This window comes from Panthera leo, chromosome B2 (assembly GCF_018350215.1).
Source record: "Panthera leo isolate Ple1 chromosome B2, P.leo_Ple1_pat1.1, whole genome shotgun sequence".
NCBI classification, from domain to species: domain Eukaryota; kingdom Metazoa; phylum Chordata; class Mammalia; order Carnivora; family Felidae; genus Panthera; species Panthera leo.
The window spans coordinates 67,294,135-67,308,854 of NC_056683.1; the positions used below are offsets into that span (position 1 = coordinate 67,294,135).

At 36.9% G+C, this 14,720-nt stretch overlaps 1 protein-coding gene across 4 annotated transcripts in view; it reads right to left on the reverse strand.

Moving 5' to 3' along the window:
* COL12A1 (collagen type XII alpha 1 chain) overlaps window positions 1–14,720 on the reverse strand; it is a 115,982-nt gene that overhangs the window by 63,240 nt on the left and 38,022 nt on the right. For 2 of the 4 annotated variants that reach the window (XM_042939182.1, XM_042939179.1), the window contains 9 exons: window positions 10,166–10,432; window positions 9,537–9,729; window positions 8,539–8,660; window positions 6,655–6,804; window positions 6,454–6,573; window positions 6,190–6,354; window positions 5,487–5,633; window positions 3,801–3,940; window positions 3,123–3,252 (listed from right to left, as the gene is read on the reverse strand). In XM_042939182.1, coding sequence (XP_042795116.1) covers window positions 3,123–3,252; window positions 3,801–3,940; window positions 5,487–5,633; window positions 6,190–6,354; window positions 6,454–6,573; window positions 6,655–6,804; window positions 8,539–8,660; window positions 9,537–9,729; window positions 10,166–10,432 — 1,434 coding nt within the window. The remainder of the gene's footprint in view (window positions 1–3,122; window positions 3,253–3,800; window positions 3,941–5,486; window positions 5,634–6,189; window positions 6,355–6,453; window positions 6,574–6,654; window positions 6,805–8,538; window positions 8,661–9,536; window positions 9,730–10,165; window positions 10,433–14,720) is intronic. The other 2 variants (XM_042939180.1, XM_042939181.1) reach the window with 1 other exon arrangement.

Consider the following 14,720-nt stretch of genomic DNA (forward strand, 5'->3'; position numbering starts at 1 on the left):
AGGAAGAAGTAAAACTGTCACTATTTGCAAATGACATGTTACTATATATAGAAAACCCTAAAGACACCACCAAAAACTGTTAGACCTAATAAATGAATTCAGTAAAATCACAGGACATAAAATCAATATACAGATATCCATGGTATTTCCATACACTAATAACAAACTATCAAAAAGACAAATTAAAAAAATAACCTCATTTGTAATTGCATAAAAAAGAATAAAATATCTAGGAATAAATTTAACCAAAGAGGTGAAAGAACTATTCACTGAAAACTAATAAAACCTAATAAAAGAAACTGAAGATACACAAAGACATGGAAAGACATACTGTGCTCATAGATTGGAAGAATTTATACTGTCAAAATGTCCAGACTATCCATAAAAATCTACAGATTCAATGCAATCCCTATCAAAGTTACAATGTCATATTTCACAAAACTAGAACAAATAATTCTAAAATGTACGTGAAACCGCAAAAGGTGCTGAATAGCCAAAGCAATCACAGGGAAAGAAGAACAAAGTTGTGGGGTGCCTGGGTGGCTCAGTCGGTTAAGCGTCCGACTTCGGCTCAAGTCACCATCTCGCGACTTGTGTGTTCAGGCCCCGTATCAGGCTCTGTGCTGACAGCTCAGAGCCTGGAGCCTGCTTCAGATTCTGTGTCTCTCCATCTCTCGGCCCCTCCCCCACTCATGCTCTGGGTCTCTCTGTCTCCCAGTAATAAATAAATGTTAAAAAAAATTTTTAAAAAAGAACAAAGTTGAAAGTATCACAGTCCCTGATTTCAAACTATATTACAAGGTTATAGTAATTAAAACAGTATGGTATGGGCAAAAAAAACACACATATCAATAGAACAGAATTGAGAGTCCAGAAATTAACCTGCACATATATGGACAATTAATTTATGACAGAGGAACCATTGTATGTGCAATGGAATAAAAACAGTATCTTCAATAAATGGTGCTGGGAAACTGGTCAGCCACATACAAAAGAATGAAACTTAGACCACTCTCATACACCATACACAAAAGTTAGCTCAAAATGGATTAAAGACTTGAATGTAAAACCTGAAACTATAAAAATCCTAGAACCAAAACATAGATGGTAAGCTCCCTGACATCAGTCTTGGTAATGTTTTTTTTATTTTAATTTTTTTAACGTTTATTTGTTTTTGAGAGAGAGACAGAGTGTGAGCAGGGGAGGGGCAGAGAGAGAGGGAGACATAGAATCTGAAGCAGGCTCCAGGCTCTGAGCTGTCAGCACAGAGCCCAATGTGGGGCTCAAACTCATGAACTGTGAAATCATGACCTGAGCTGAAGTCAGACACTTAACCAACTGAGCCACACAGGTGCCCCAGTCATGGTAATGCTTTTGTGGCTGAGACTCCAAAGGCAAGGGAAACAAAAATAAAAATAGACAAATGAGACCACATCAAACTAAAAAGCTTCTGCACAGCAAGGGAAAATGTCATCAAAACAAAAAGCAACCCACTGGATAGAAGAAGATATTTGCAAATCAAAACTCCAATAAGGAGTTAATATCCAAAATGTATAAAAAACTCATACAACACAACAACAACAAGAACAACAAAACAAAGAACCCAATTAAAAAATGGGCAGAGGATGTGAATAGACATTTTTCCAAAGAAGACATACAGATGGCTAACAGGCACATGCAAAGACGTTCAACATCACTGATTATTAGGAAAACACAATTCAAAACTACAATGAGAGGTATCACTTCATACGTGTTAGAATGATTATTATCAAAAAGATATGAAATAACAAGTGCTGGCAAGGATGTGGAGTAAAGGGAACCCTGATACACTATTGGTAGGATTGCAAATTGGTGTGGTCACTATGGAGAACAGTATGGAGATTCTGCAAAAAAATTAAGAATAGATACCATAAGATTCAGCTATTCCACTACTGGCTATTTATTCAAAGAATACAAACCACTAATTCAAAAGATATATGCAACGCTATGTTCACTGAAGCATTACTTATAATGACCAAGATATAGAAACAACCTATCTGTGTGCTGGTGGATAAATGGGTAAAGAAGAAGTGATATATAATGAAATATATATAAGTATATATAAAGTGGAATACTGTTCAGCCATAAAAAATAATTAAATCTTGCCATTAGTGACAACAAGAATGGGCCTTGAGGGTATTATGCTAAGTGAAATAAGTTAAGAGAAAGAGAAATACCACATGACTTCACTCATACGTGGAGTCTAAAAACAAACAAAATCCAAACAAACAAAACCAAATCCATATACGGAGAACAAATCACTAGTTACCAGAGGGGAACAGGGTTGGAGGGTAGGTGAAAGGGATAAAGAAGATCAAGTGTAGAGTGATGGATGGTAATAGACTTTTGAGGGTGATCACTTTGTAGTGTATACAGATGTCAGCTTACAATATTGTACACCTAAACCTTATACAATAAAGAGAGGGGGAAGAGATAAAGACTTAAGGAACTTAACAGTAAGTAGAGTCAATTCTTGTCTTAGAGAGAGTGATGCCCACTCCCTCATCTTATTACTGGCCTCCCTTCCCCTGGAGTCCAGCCAAGAAGGCGGGAAAAGGAAAGAGTTCTTTCATATGGCCTCAGAAACCTTACCAGGAATAGGAGCAAGGAACAACTCTGCCAGAAGCTCTACTCAAAGTCAAAGCCATTAGAACTTCTCTAATAAAGGCCAGGATGAAAAGGCCAGGAAAAAAGGGTTGATGTCATTGACAGCAGGAAGATCTGGCTACATGCAAAACTGAAATAGGTCATCTCTGCACAGCTCCTCTTCCTAATCTTTGTCCCACTCCCCACATGACACCTTTCTTAAGTGAATAACTATACGAAAGGTAAGTGAGCCCTCTCCGTTATCTATGGCCATGACTACCCATTCTACCAGTGGAGTCCCATGATCGCAAGAACAGCCAGTAAGCACAGATGAGTATTTATTGAGCACCTGTACAAAGAACACACTTAGTAAATATTTGTTGAATGGATATTGAACAATGGAATGATATGTAAGGCTGCCAAAAATCCCACACAGACTGCCACCTATTCATCTTAAAAAACAAAATAATGAGAAGATTTTTTTTAATCTGACTTACAAGTTTTTTCTGTGCCCTTCAGAGGCTCACTATATTCATCTTCTACCACAGAATACACATTAACAACATACTCCGTTTCAGGCTTCAGATCTTTCAGTACTGTGCTACTTTCCAGTCGGCTCACATAAAACTAGGGGAAAAAAATTAAAAAATAATAGCAACTTATGCTGCAATCACTTCCTTCTCTTCTACGACCATTACAAAGTAAGTTAGCTGCAATGAACTTAGAAATTATATTTCGATGAAACCATTGTCTTTTGCTTTTGGAAATTACCAGATTACAATGAGATCTTAGACAATTCATATAATTTATTCTCCCAGCTGTTGTTTCCTTATTTATTTGTAAAATGAGTGGGTAAAACTAGATCATCTTTAGTGTTTCCTTCCACCTCAAGGATTCTACTATAAACTCACAAATAAATCAAGCATCCTTTGATTAAAAATCATATTGATATTCTGCAATTCTTAGAAACCATGAGAATTTAAGCAAAGCTCTTTTCCTTTAATTAAGCCCAAATGGAAGTGTTTGCCTAGCAAGGAATAGAAAGCACCACTGTTGATTCAGTTCTGCCGCTCTCTACATCTTTCTTGCTCCACACCCAACATTTTTTGGACCTTAATGTGAAGGACTTAATCTCAATATCAGGAAGGAGTGGGCTGTAGATGTTGTCTACTCACTTCTTGACGTTTCCCTCCAGAAACGGGATAGTATTCCACCTTATACCTGTCCACGCTGTCAGCAGGAGGTGTCCAGCTCACTCTAAGAGAACGATGGGTTCGCTCAGAAATAACTAGGTTAGAAGGTGCTTCCAGGTCACCTACACATGGAAGTAAAATGCATACGCTTTTATCATTATTATAGCAAGGTGATGAAATCTGAAATTAGATCGAAACAGTATTACTCCCCGTATTTCAAATTTGTACACACATCCTGATATAAAGTAAATCAGTCTAGAGTCCCATTGCCCGTAAGACCTCCCTGGGTGGGCAAAGGATTTTTCAGTCCCTGAAGATTCAAGCCTGGGTTCATCTTTCATTAAAACCTGATCCCACTCTTTCTTGTGGCGCTACCTGTTTACCAATCACCTAGACTCTAAAACCTCTGAATCGTCCTTGAATACTTCCTCCTTTCCCTAATCTTATACATATAACTGATGAATAAGGATTTGGGTCCTGACAATTCCACTGTCTCTATCATTGTTGGACCACCCACATTCACCACCCTCATTATCATTTGATTATTTATATTCATGTCTTAATCTCCTTAACAATAAGTTATACTCTGTGTGGACAGAATTGGTTTCTCATTTATGTTTAGTTCTCCTATAGGACCTAGTTCAGTGGTAAGAGAAGCTACCCACTTTCTTTCTCAAGAGAGAAGAAAAACAACCAAGTCTTTTAAAATTTGGGAATATCCTACTGCCTATGATTGTGCTCTCTCTGGTTAAGGAAAGTGAAATGACCAATGAACAACAGAATGACTACAGACCAATATCTAGACGTAACATCAATGAAAATAGAAATATTAAGTTCACAGTGATCATTAGAAAGATGTCCCAAATAATAATTTAAGGAGAATTAATTCAATGACTTCATTAGCATAGCAATCATTCTCCTATAAACTCTTTCAACTTTCTTTGTAAAGCTGGGGAAAGCATTTCCATTCTTAGTACTCTAACCTTTATTATAGTTGGGTCATAATCAAGCCTACAAAATTATCAAGCAATTTTACAGTCTGGGAAGCTAGAATGAATGCAACTATTACACAGCTGATAAAAAATAAATAAAGGAAAACTGATAAAAGATGTTTTCATCCCCACTCAAAGTTCTCTCCAACTAAATAAAACTACAACTCTCTCAGCTAACCCAGAGCCAGAAGCCTAAAAATTCTGGCTTCCTGGCTGGTCTATTTCTCCAGGGAAAAGGTCAGTCTGTTGTTCAAAATCCAAAAGGAAAATCTGCAAATGTTTGGAGAGAGAAACTCAAGGAAAAAAGTCAAATACGTGTATTCTCAATACCCAAAGCATATGAACCATTTCTCCCATATTAGTTGCTTATCTTCAAATAAGCTAGAAGTCATTTCTAATTCGTTGCCATCAGAAACAAATCCGAGAAAAAATCACGGACTAAACTAATGATTCTCAACTGAGGGCATTATTCTTCCCATCAGATATTTGGCAACATTCAAAGATATTTTTAGTTGTCACAACTCAGGGAATGCTACTGACATCCAGTAGGCAGAGCCAAGGGACGCTGCTAAACATTTCACAATACACAAAAGAGTCCCCTTTCCCCATCCAAAACATAATTATCTCTCCCAAATATCAACAGTGCTGAGGGCGAGAAGCCCTAGGCTAATCTTACCTGGACCTTTGACACTGTTACACAAGTTAATGGTGAGGTCATCTACAATCCTAGAGAGTGACTCAAAATCAGCCACGTTGTATGCATGAATATCATCAGGATCCGTCGCAATCATCTTTAACTCATCTTCATCAGCATTTTTAATACCTTGCAAAAAAAAAAGGATACATCAAATTAAAAGCATTTGGATTTTCAGTGTTAACTAGAACATACATATGATTTTCCTCAATAATAAAATGACTATCTCTGGCACAAAATAGAAACAAATAAAAAAATAATGTGAACTAAAGGCTATTCTGAATTGGCTTCTTCTAAATGCTTCTAGCACCAATTTCCCATCAAAAAGTGTCTCTAGAGTGTTTTCTCTGGAAAGTAAAATAATGGATATCAAAAATAAACACGGTGCCACAGAAAACCAAACAGGGATTTTCCTGCATCCTACTAATAGTACATTTGTCCTCCTGACCCATTACTTTCTTCCAAGAAGCCATGTAGTTGCATCCCATTACAAGGGGAAAAGAAGAAAATGAGTTGACTTCTTGGCATATCTTTTTGATAAATTATGTGATAGGGAAAATATGTTTAATAAATTATGTGATAGGGAAAATATGTTTATGTGTTTATGCTTCAAAAATATTTTAATTACAAAAATATCCTCAGCTTTTGTAACCCCAGGGGCACTGCTAGCCTTTCGAGCGCTTACCAATAGCAAACAACTCCACGCCTTCATCCTTGAGTTTCTTTGAAGGTGCCTCAACATCATCTTGTGATTTTCCGTCAGTGATGAGAACACCAATTTTTCGAGCTCGAGGCCTCATGCCAGCTTGGGTCTTGAAGCTCTGTTGACGAATGAAATTCAAAGCCATGCCTAGTGGGATTTTTAAAAGAGAATCAGTCGTATCATTACTCAGCCACAAGTTCTGACCAAAAGCAAGACCTAAAAGTGCACGAGGCTGTCCTTACTCACCTGTGAGAGTATTGCCTCCTTTGTATGGTAAGTTTGCCACTGCTTGCAACAAGCTCTTCTTGTCTCTGTGAGCATTTAACTGCCACTCTGTTCTGGGATCCCCACTGTACTGAGCAAGGGCTAAAATAACACCACTGGCATTAGCATATATAAAAAAGTAGGACAAAAATGTCTAAAGGTCTTCAATATTGCCAGACCTACCAATTTGTACTCTTTTGGGACCAATTTCAAAGACTTCCACAATGCGAGAAATGAAACTCCTCACGGTTCTAAAATTTGCCCGGCCAATGCTCCATGATCCATCCACCAGCAACACAATGTCTGCTTCCGCTCTGGTGAGACACTCCATTCCTGACATGGCAATCATGAGACAGGACAGAGTAAGGAGCAAATTCTTAGTAGAATGACTTCCTAGCCATGCCTCTGCCATCCCTGGATGCTCAGTGTTGCCTAGCTGCTTCAGTTCTGTAGCTTAGCTTGGTGATTTGGAGGTCAAGACTCCAAAAATATGTCAATATGATTCATTAACCTCAAATAACATTCATAAGGATCACCAATTCCTCCAATGATATTTCAATGGCAAATCTTTCCTTCATCTTTGACTCTTTCCTGACTACAGTCATAGATGCTGGAGACTTAAATTAAACCATCATTGTATTTGAAAGGGCTTACAAACCCAAGAGCTGTAATAATTGAATGAGAATGTATAGCCATCTGGCGACAAGGCATTAATAATTTTAATAAAATTTTAATGTGATCTAAAAATTAGATGCAGCATTTTTTTGTAATATGTAATGGTCATTGGCAGACAAATACGAAATGAACTGATAAAATGTGTGAGCTAAAAAAGGTTTTAGCTTAAAACATGTTCTAAAATAATTAAGCTTTGGGCAATTATTACATATATTATGAAGGATTACACACATGAATTTTTATTAGACCTTTTGGAAGTAAAGATACCTTGTTCTAAAACCTGATAGCTACTATACTATTGAGTTGCTAGCTATTTAACTTTATCATGTACTATGTAAAACAATCAGGTAAATACAGATGGTGAAGTCTGCACATTTAAAAAATCAAGAAAGAAGGAAGACAATTTAGAAAAGTATGCAAACAAATATACAAATTGAGAGCTTTAGAGACAACAAGCACAAACACTGATACAAAGCTAGGGTGCTTTGGAAAGAGAAAAATCCCAATATCCTCAGTGCACAAGCTACAAAATAAAAATATAAGTCAGTTAATATCATCATAACAGAAACAACAGAACATTCATACAAAACAGCAGGATTTGACACTTTGACTTATTTTGTCCACATCCACATTTTTTAAATCCCCTCTTTTCTGGAAGCTTACATTACCAGCTATGACTTTTCCAACTTCTTGCCGTAGTAGCATCCGAGAAAATTAAATGATGCTCATCACACTACAACGGCATCCTTTGCATATAGTACCTCCCATCAGGACTGAAGACTCCCAAATACCACTCCAAACACCTAAGCCTTTGCAAGCCTGCCCCTACTCTGCCCAGGTCTACTCCTTTTTATCAAATGATGGAAAACATTTAGAGGTAAATTCTATCCACTACTTCCACCTCTAAGAACATTCAAAGCTAGCTTCATGCACATCAAACCAATAACTGTGACAGGAGCAGAAAAATCTAGAGAGCTTATGCTTCCATGTTGCTTACCAAGTCATGGCTGTCCACCTATTTATGTAACCTAACTCTGCTTGCTCAGCCCAAATAAATCATTTCTGCAACTACTTTAACAAAATAACATTGCATTTTAGTTATTAAAAAGAGAGAAAATGTATGTAACCTACCCATTGCAAAACCTCAGCTTTAAATAATACAGTACTATGTAACCAATGCAAATGCTGACAAGATAGGCCTTAAAAAACACTGTCAAAGGTATGTTTAGCTAGCTGTTTGAAGATACCTTTTTAAGCGTGCAAATTATTTAAGCATATTGTAGTATAAAGTGTTTATATTTGCTTTTCACTGTGTGACTAACCTAACAGTTCACATTTGAAATAGCATCATAATATTAAGTTTTCCTGGGGAAATGTAACTCAGTTTCTTACCAGAGGATAAAATTGGCATGACAGTTGTATCAGAAAGGGTTGTCATTTCTTGTCCAACAAGGGGTGAACTCTCTCCTCCATCGAACATTCCAAAAACATTTACTTTATAGGTGGTACCTGCCCTGAAATGTTAAAATATATAGTTCGTATGTAGAACTGGCTCAAGAGGTAGCACATTTTGCTTTGTTAAACACATTCATCTTGATTTTACAAACGTCCACCTACAGCAAGTTAAAAGGTACTGCTTCTAAGCAATGGGCTTTAAGAAAATAATTTAAATGCTGTATATTGCAAGGTAACATAAAGTACCTAGCACAATGCCTGGCACATAGCAACCTCAATAAATTTCATCCTCTCTAATCTGCTAAAAGTAAACAATGAGTATTTATATAGATTTCAATATCGTTGAATGAATGATTGAGACAAACAACCTTTCCAAAAGGCAATGCACAGTAGTCCATTCTTCCTACTGTGATGAATGTAGGGTGCTGTTCAAACTCAGACTTCCTTGTTTTCCACTGCACAGCCTGAAGCGAGACCTTTAATCAGCCCACCCTTTCCCGTTCCTGCCAGCTGGCACCAAGCACAAAGTCCTGCTTCTCTCTCCCATGGCCCACCCTGGAAGAGGATTCATACTCAGCATCTCAGTGTGAGTCACCTGGGCCTTTCCAGAAGGCACAAGAACCCCCACATTTCAACAGGCCTGGCTAGGGACAAGCTGCTTTTGGTGACATCGTGAAACATGAAAGTTAATTTTTAAAAAAGCAGGATGTTATTGAAAAGATGCCATTCCTAACCATTAAAATGTCACAAAAAACTCAGCTTGGCCTCTGAATCCTAACCTCATCTTCCGTAAGAACAAGACTAAGAAAGCAACTTCAGCTGATTTTAAGCACTCTGCTGGCAATCAGACACATAAGTGATTATCTGTGTAAGTCCTACTAATTTACATAAGCTATTCGATCTTTTAACCATAACTGAATATAGTTCATTCCTACCTAAGTTCCTCCAAAACAACTGTATTGTCATATGGTCCAACCACTAACTCCCCCAGTCTTCTGTCATCCCCCGTAGGGTGGAAAGTGACTTTATAACCCTTTACTTCCCCAGGGGCAGGCTCCCAAGTCACTCGGAAGCTTGACATGGTTGGGTCAGATGTTTTGAGGTTTCTGGGTGATTTAAACCGAGAAGCTGTAAAGATAAAAATGTTTTAAAATATTATCCATAAGACTAGGTTTGGGGTTTTTTATTACCCCCTGCAATAAGAAATCAGATTAGCGATATCTAAGTGATGTACATGGGAATCATCGCAAACACAACACTTCAAATTGTATATTTATAAAATGTGGTAGCACCAGACATAACATCCAATAAAAATCCTGATAACGAAGTGCTACCCAAATGGATATATAAATTCTCACCATTCATAAGATCATATTAGCATTAGAACATTAATATGTAGAATCATTTTACCAGGATTAGTATGCTAATCAGGATCCCATCTGATTATTATAATCTAATTTACTATGGAATTAATTTTAGGCACTAACAAATAAAGTAGATGTATTAAAGCCTTCCTTTAATATATTATACTCTTGCCCCCCCCCCAAAAAAAATTATTTTATACCTGTTGTTCCTGATCCTTGCCTAAGCTTTCCTTCTCCTGTCTTGTATATTGGGAGAACTGTAATGTCATATGTGGTCTGGGGCTGAAGTCGTTTTAACACTGTTGAGGTGACTGTGGGTGGCACTTTAGCAACCATTTGTCTCCCTCCCCCACGGGGGCGATACACAACACGGTAGTTGATGACTTTCCCAGGTGCTGGTTTCCAGGTAACTCTCATTGTGTTTTCTGTTTCTTCATCCACTTTCAAGGTTTTTGAATCTGGGGATACTGTGGGATAAAAGGAGATTACAATGTATACCGTGTTGAAAGAAAATATACATGTCTTCTTTCCCATTTATGTGAAAAGAAACTGTGGTTTCTTAAATATGTACAGTATTCTTTTGCTTAGCAATGTGATCTCTCATAAATTCATGATGGCGTGTGAGCCTAATCTCAGTGAGATCACGGTAAGATGTTTTCTCTTTATCTAGCTAATAACTAAAAAATGGAAGTTCATATTGCACGGATTTCCTTTTGCATTCTAGAGACTTTAGTAAAGAAAACATCCATTTCCGGAGATGAGCTTTAGAATTTTTATTATATTTCCATCCGTAAAGAATTCCAGTAGCAATCATGCTGTGGAGAATACTAAAAATCATGAATGCAGGGTCAGAAATATTATTTGGGTCTTTTCAGTAAAAAGTATGGTCCATAAATGATTAGCCAAAGTTGACTATAGTTAACCCTATTTTTGTGACTGCCACTGACATGAACACAAAAAGAATAGGAAACTCTAACACATAAAAATATCTCCAGGGTTCTAAAAACAAACTGGTATACACTGAGTGTTTTAGGGAACACTATGTAAAAAGTGTTTGATAAATATATAATCAATGTTTTTTATTAAATTATCTTTTAGTAATATTTCACAATTATTAATAACTATATCAGTATCAGAAACAGATCACTAAACATCCACAAAAAGCCAACACACATCCCTTTTCTTTTACAAAGTTAAAGCATATAAGCAAGATCATTTCACTCAGTTCAATAATCTTAGCATTCAAAGATAATAAGCAATTTCTACACGAAGACACTAAACTGAAGGAAACAGTGCAAAGAATATTTCTTGATCCTAAGAGAAATTTTCATGTAAAGAATCTTTCTTGATCCTATGAGAAATTTTCGTGTTCAAACAGGCAAGGGCCACTTGTAACAACTAAAAAATCGAAATAAACTAAATATGTATATTGAACAAAATTTTTCAAACATTGGATATCAGGCAAGGTAGGACAGTGATCCCTGAGAGATAAAAACAAACGGGAGTGAGCTTTATGATTATCCTGGCTTATTGCTTAGACAGAATTTCCAGCCCCAGTTCAGGAAGAGGGAAAGCAGATGGAGCCTGATGATCTCACTTAGATCTCACTTAGAGGAGATGGTTTTGTGAGTTAGGGGAGGCCAAGGCATCTAGAATTGCAGAGCAGAGTACTGAAGAGGAGATGGTGTAACAGAGGGAAAAGCTCCAGAAATCTGCAAGCGGTCCTCCTGGAATCTTCAGCCCAGTGCTAATCAGTGCATATGTATGAGGAAACCACCCAAAGCTAGGGAAAGAACTACTCAAAAGCAGCAGAAGGAACAATTATTTCCTAGAGTTCATGCAGTCCCCCAGTGATGCCCCATTAATGGGGCAAAATTATCCCTAAACTAAGGGATTCTGTGGTCTGGTTGTAACAGAACTTAAATGGAAGCTTGAGAAAGATTAAACTACTCCAAATAACTTAACTGAATCCCAGAGCAAAGCTTAAAGATATTTATAAGAAGGTAAAAATATGTGGCACCCAACAAAGTAAAATTCACAAAGTCTGACATCTCATAAAAATTACCAGACATGCAAAGAAGGAAAAAATATGACTTATGTTATAGACTGAGTGACTGTGTCTCCTGAAAATTCATTTGTTAAAGCCTTCACCTCTAATGTGATGGTATTTGGAGTTAGGACCTTGGAAAGGTAATCAGGATTAAATACAGTAGTAAGATTAGGGTCCTAATCTGATGGCACTGAAATCCTTATAAGAGGAAGAGGAGACATCAGAGCATGATCTCTCTCTCTCTCTCTCTCTCTCTCTCTTTCTCTCTCTCCCCCCCACCTCCATGCGGAGACTGGGGAAAGGCCACGTGAGGACATAGTGAGAAGATGGCCATCTGTGAGTCATGAACTGACTTCTCAATAGAAATCAAATTGTGCCAGAATTTTGATCTTGGACTTCTAGCCTCTAGAAGTATGAAAAAATAAATTTCTGTTGTTTAAGCCACCACTTAATGGTATTTTGTTGTGGCAGTTACAGCTAAGACAACCCATAAGAAGAAGAAAAATCAACCAATAGAAACAGCATCAGAAATGACATATATGACATAATTATTCAAAAGGGACAGTAAAACAGCTATTACAACTATATCCCACATGTTAATAATGCGAGAAAAAGTATTAGGCATGTTAAGTAAAGATATAGAACATATAAAAGAGACTCAAACCAAACTTCGAGTTGAAAACTACAATGTCTAAGATTAAACATTTGGAAATTGTGGAAAGAAAATTAGTGAACCTGTTGACATGGTAATAGAAACTATCTGAAATCAAACACAAGGGGGAAAAAAGATTGAAAGGCTGAACAGCACAATACTAAGCTGTGTGATAACCTCAAACAAATTAATACATGTATAATTGGAGTACCTAAAGAGAATGGGGTGTAATAAAGTATTTTTAAAAAATAATGGTCTAAATATTTTCAAATTTTATAAAAGTATAAACTCGCAGATCCAAGAAACTCAATAAGCCCCAAGCACAAGTATGAAAAAAACTTCATCAAGACCCATCAGAAACAAATTGCTTCAAATCGGTGATAAAAAGAAAATTTTTAAAGCAGCTATGTAAGCAAAAGATACATTATATAGAAAGGACAAATAATGACAAAATAGATAAAGAAATTCAATATATGGTGGGGCGCCTGGTGGGTGGGTCAGTCGTTGAGTGTCCGACTTCAGCTCAGGTCATGATCTCGGGACTCGTGGGTTCAAGCTCTGCATCGGGCTTTGTGCTGACAGCTCAGAGCCTGCAGCCTGCTTTGGTTTCTGTTGTCTCTCTCTTTGGATTCTCTCTCTCTCTCTCTCTCTCTCTGTGCCCCTCACCTGCTCACACTCTGTCTCTCTGTTTCTCTCTCAAAAGTAAATAAACATTAAAAAAAAGAAATTCAATATATGGTTATGGACTGTTTCTGGGAGATGCAAAAGTATACGTTAAACTTAGAGTAAACTGGTTGCAATTTTTTATTTTAGGGTTTAAAGACACTAAGAATTCTCAGCAAAGCCCATTACTTTCTATAAATACTAACATTTATTCAGATTAATCCTCAATTCTCTATTACTATTCTCTAGGTAAGTAAACTATTATTTATATATACATATGATATTTATATTTATTATATTTTTTTCAAAGGAAAAAATGTAAAGTCCTTACAAAACCTTTTGGAAATAGTATAGGAAAGAGCACTATATAGAATAACAATCTATTTGGATTAGTATCATTTCCAATTGTCACAAATATTGAGTAAGTTGATGTGTGTCTAACACTTTTCTAGAAAAGATTGTGCTAATGTTTCTGACCTCTTGTTTCTATGCCTAAATTTTTATTCAGTGGAACAAAGTGTATCTCTCTTGCACAAAATTTCCAGACCAACTTCTCACAACTCAGAATCGAGAAAAATTAACAGTTAATTCTTACAAGTGTTGGTCTTGTAAGACACCTATATCCCCCAAAATATGAGATCCCAAACCTCAAAACAGTCCCAAATTTAGATGTTAGTAACAAATTTTGTAAATCATACTTTGAAATGTTTCAAGGAACGCAATTATATTCCTGCCTTTTAATTCTTTAAAATAAAAGAATCGAGGTGAAATAAGGTACAACATATCTTACCCTAGTCTTCATGGAAAACTTTAAAGTTTAGGGCAAAAAAAAAGCCTCGCTGGCTTCCCATGAGCAAAAAGCAAAAATTTTCACTTCATTGATAGGTATGCCACGTGCTGTAAAAGGGTGCAACATTCACATCTGTAAGTGCTTTTCATGTTTTAGAAGCTCTCACAAGATGCTTTCCAACACCCACTGTACCTCTGCTAACCCAGCTGCCATAAACTCGAGCGCCAATAGAAAGGTTCCCATCTGCTGGCTTTCTAGCCACAATCCATGGTTTTCATTGTGTCAGCAGTTTGCACACCATGTTGCCGAGTTTCAGGTGAAAGCACTCCCGAAAATATTTCCACAATGTCCCCTTGGAAGTTTATGAGAAACTCTGAGAGCATGACCTAGTGACTCTGCCCATTTATCCATACTTTAGGATTCATCCACCACCCAAGTACCACATCTGACTCCAATTTCTCAAGTACTTTCTAAACTGCTTTACTTTCCACAGAGAGGGCAAAATAAAATACAACAACAAACTAGAAGTAGAACAAAGAAAGTTTCTTGTCTTCTCTATCATTTGCTTAGATGTTTGAGCAGTTTGTGTACAAATGAAAC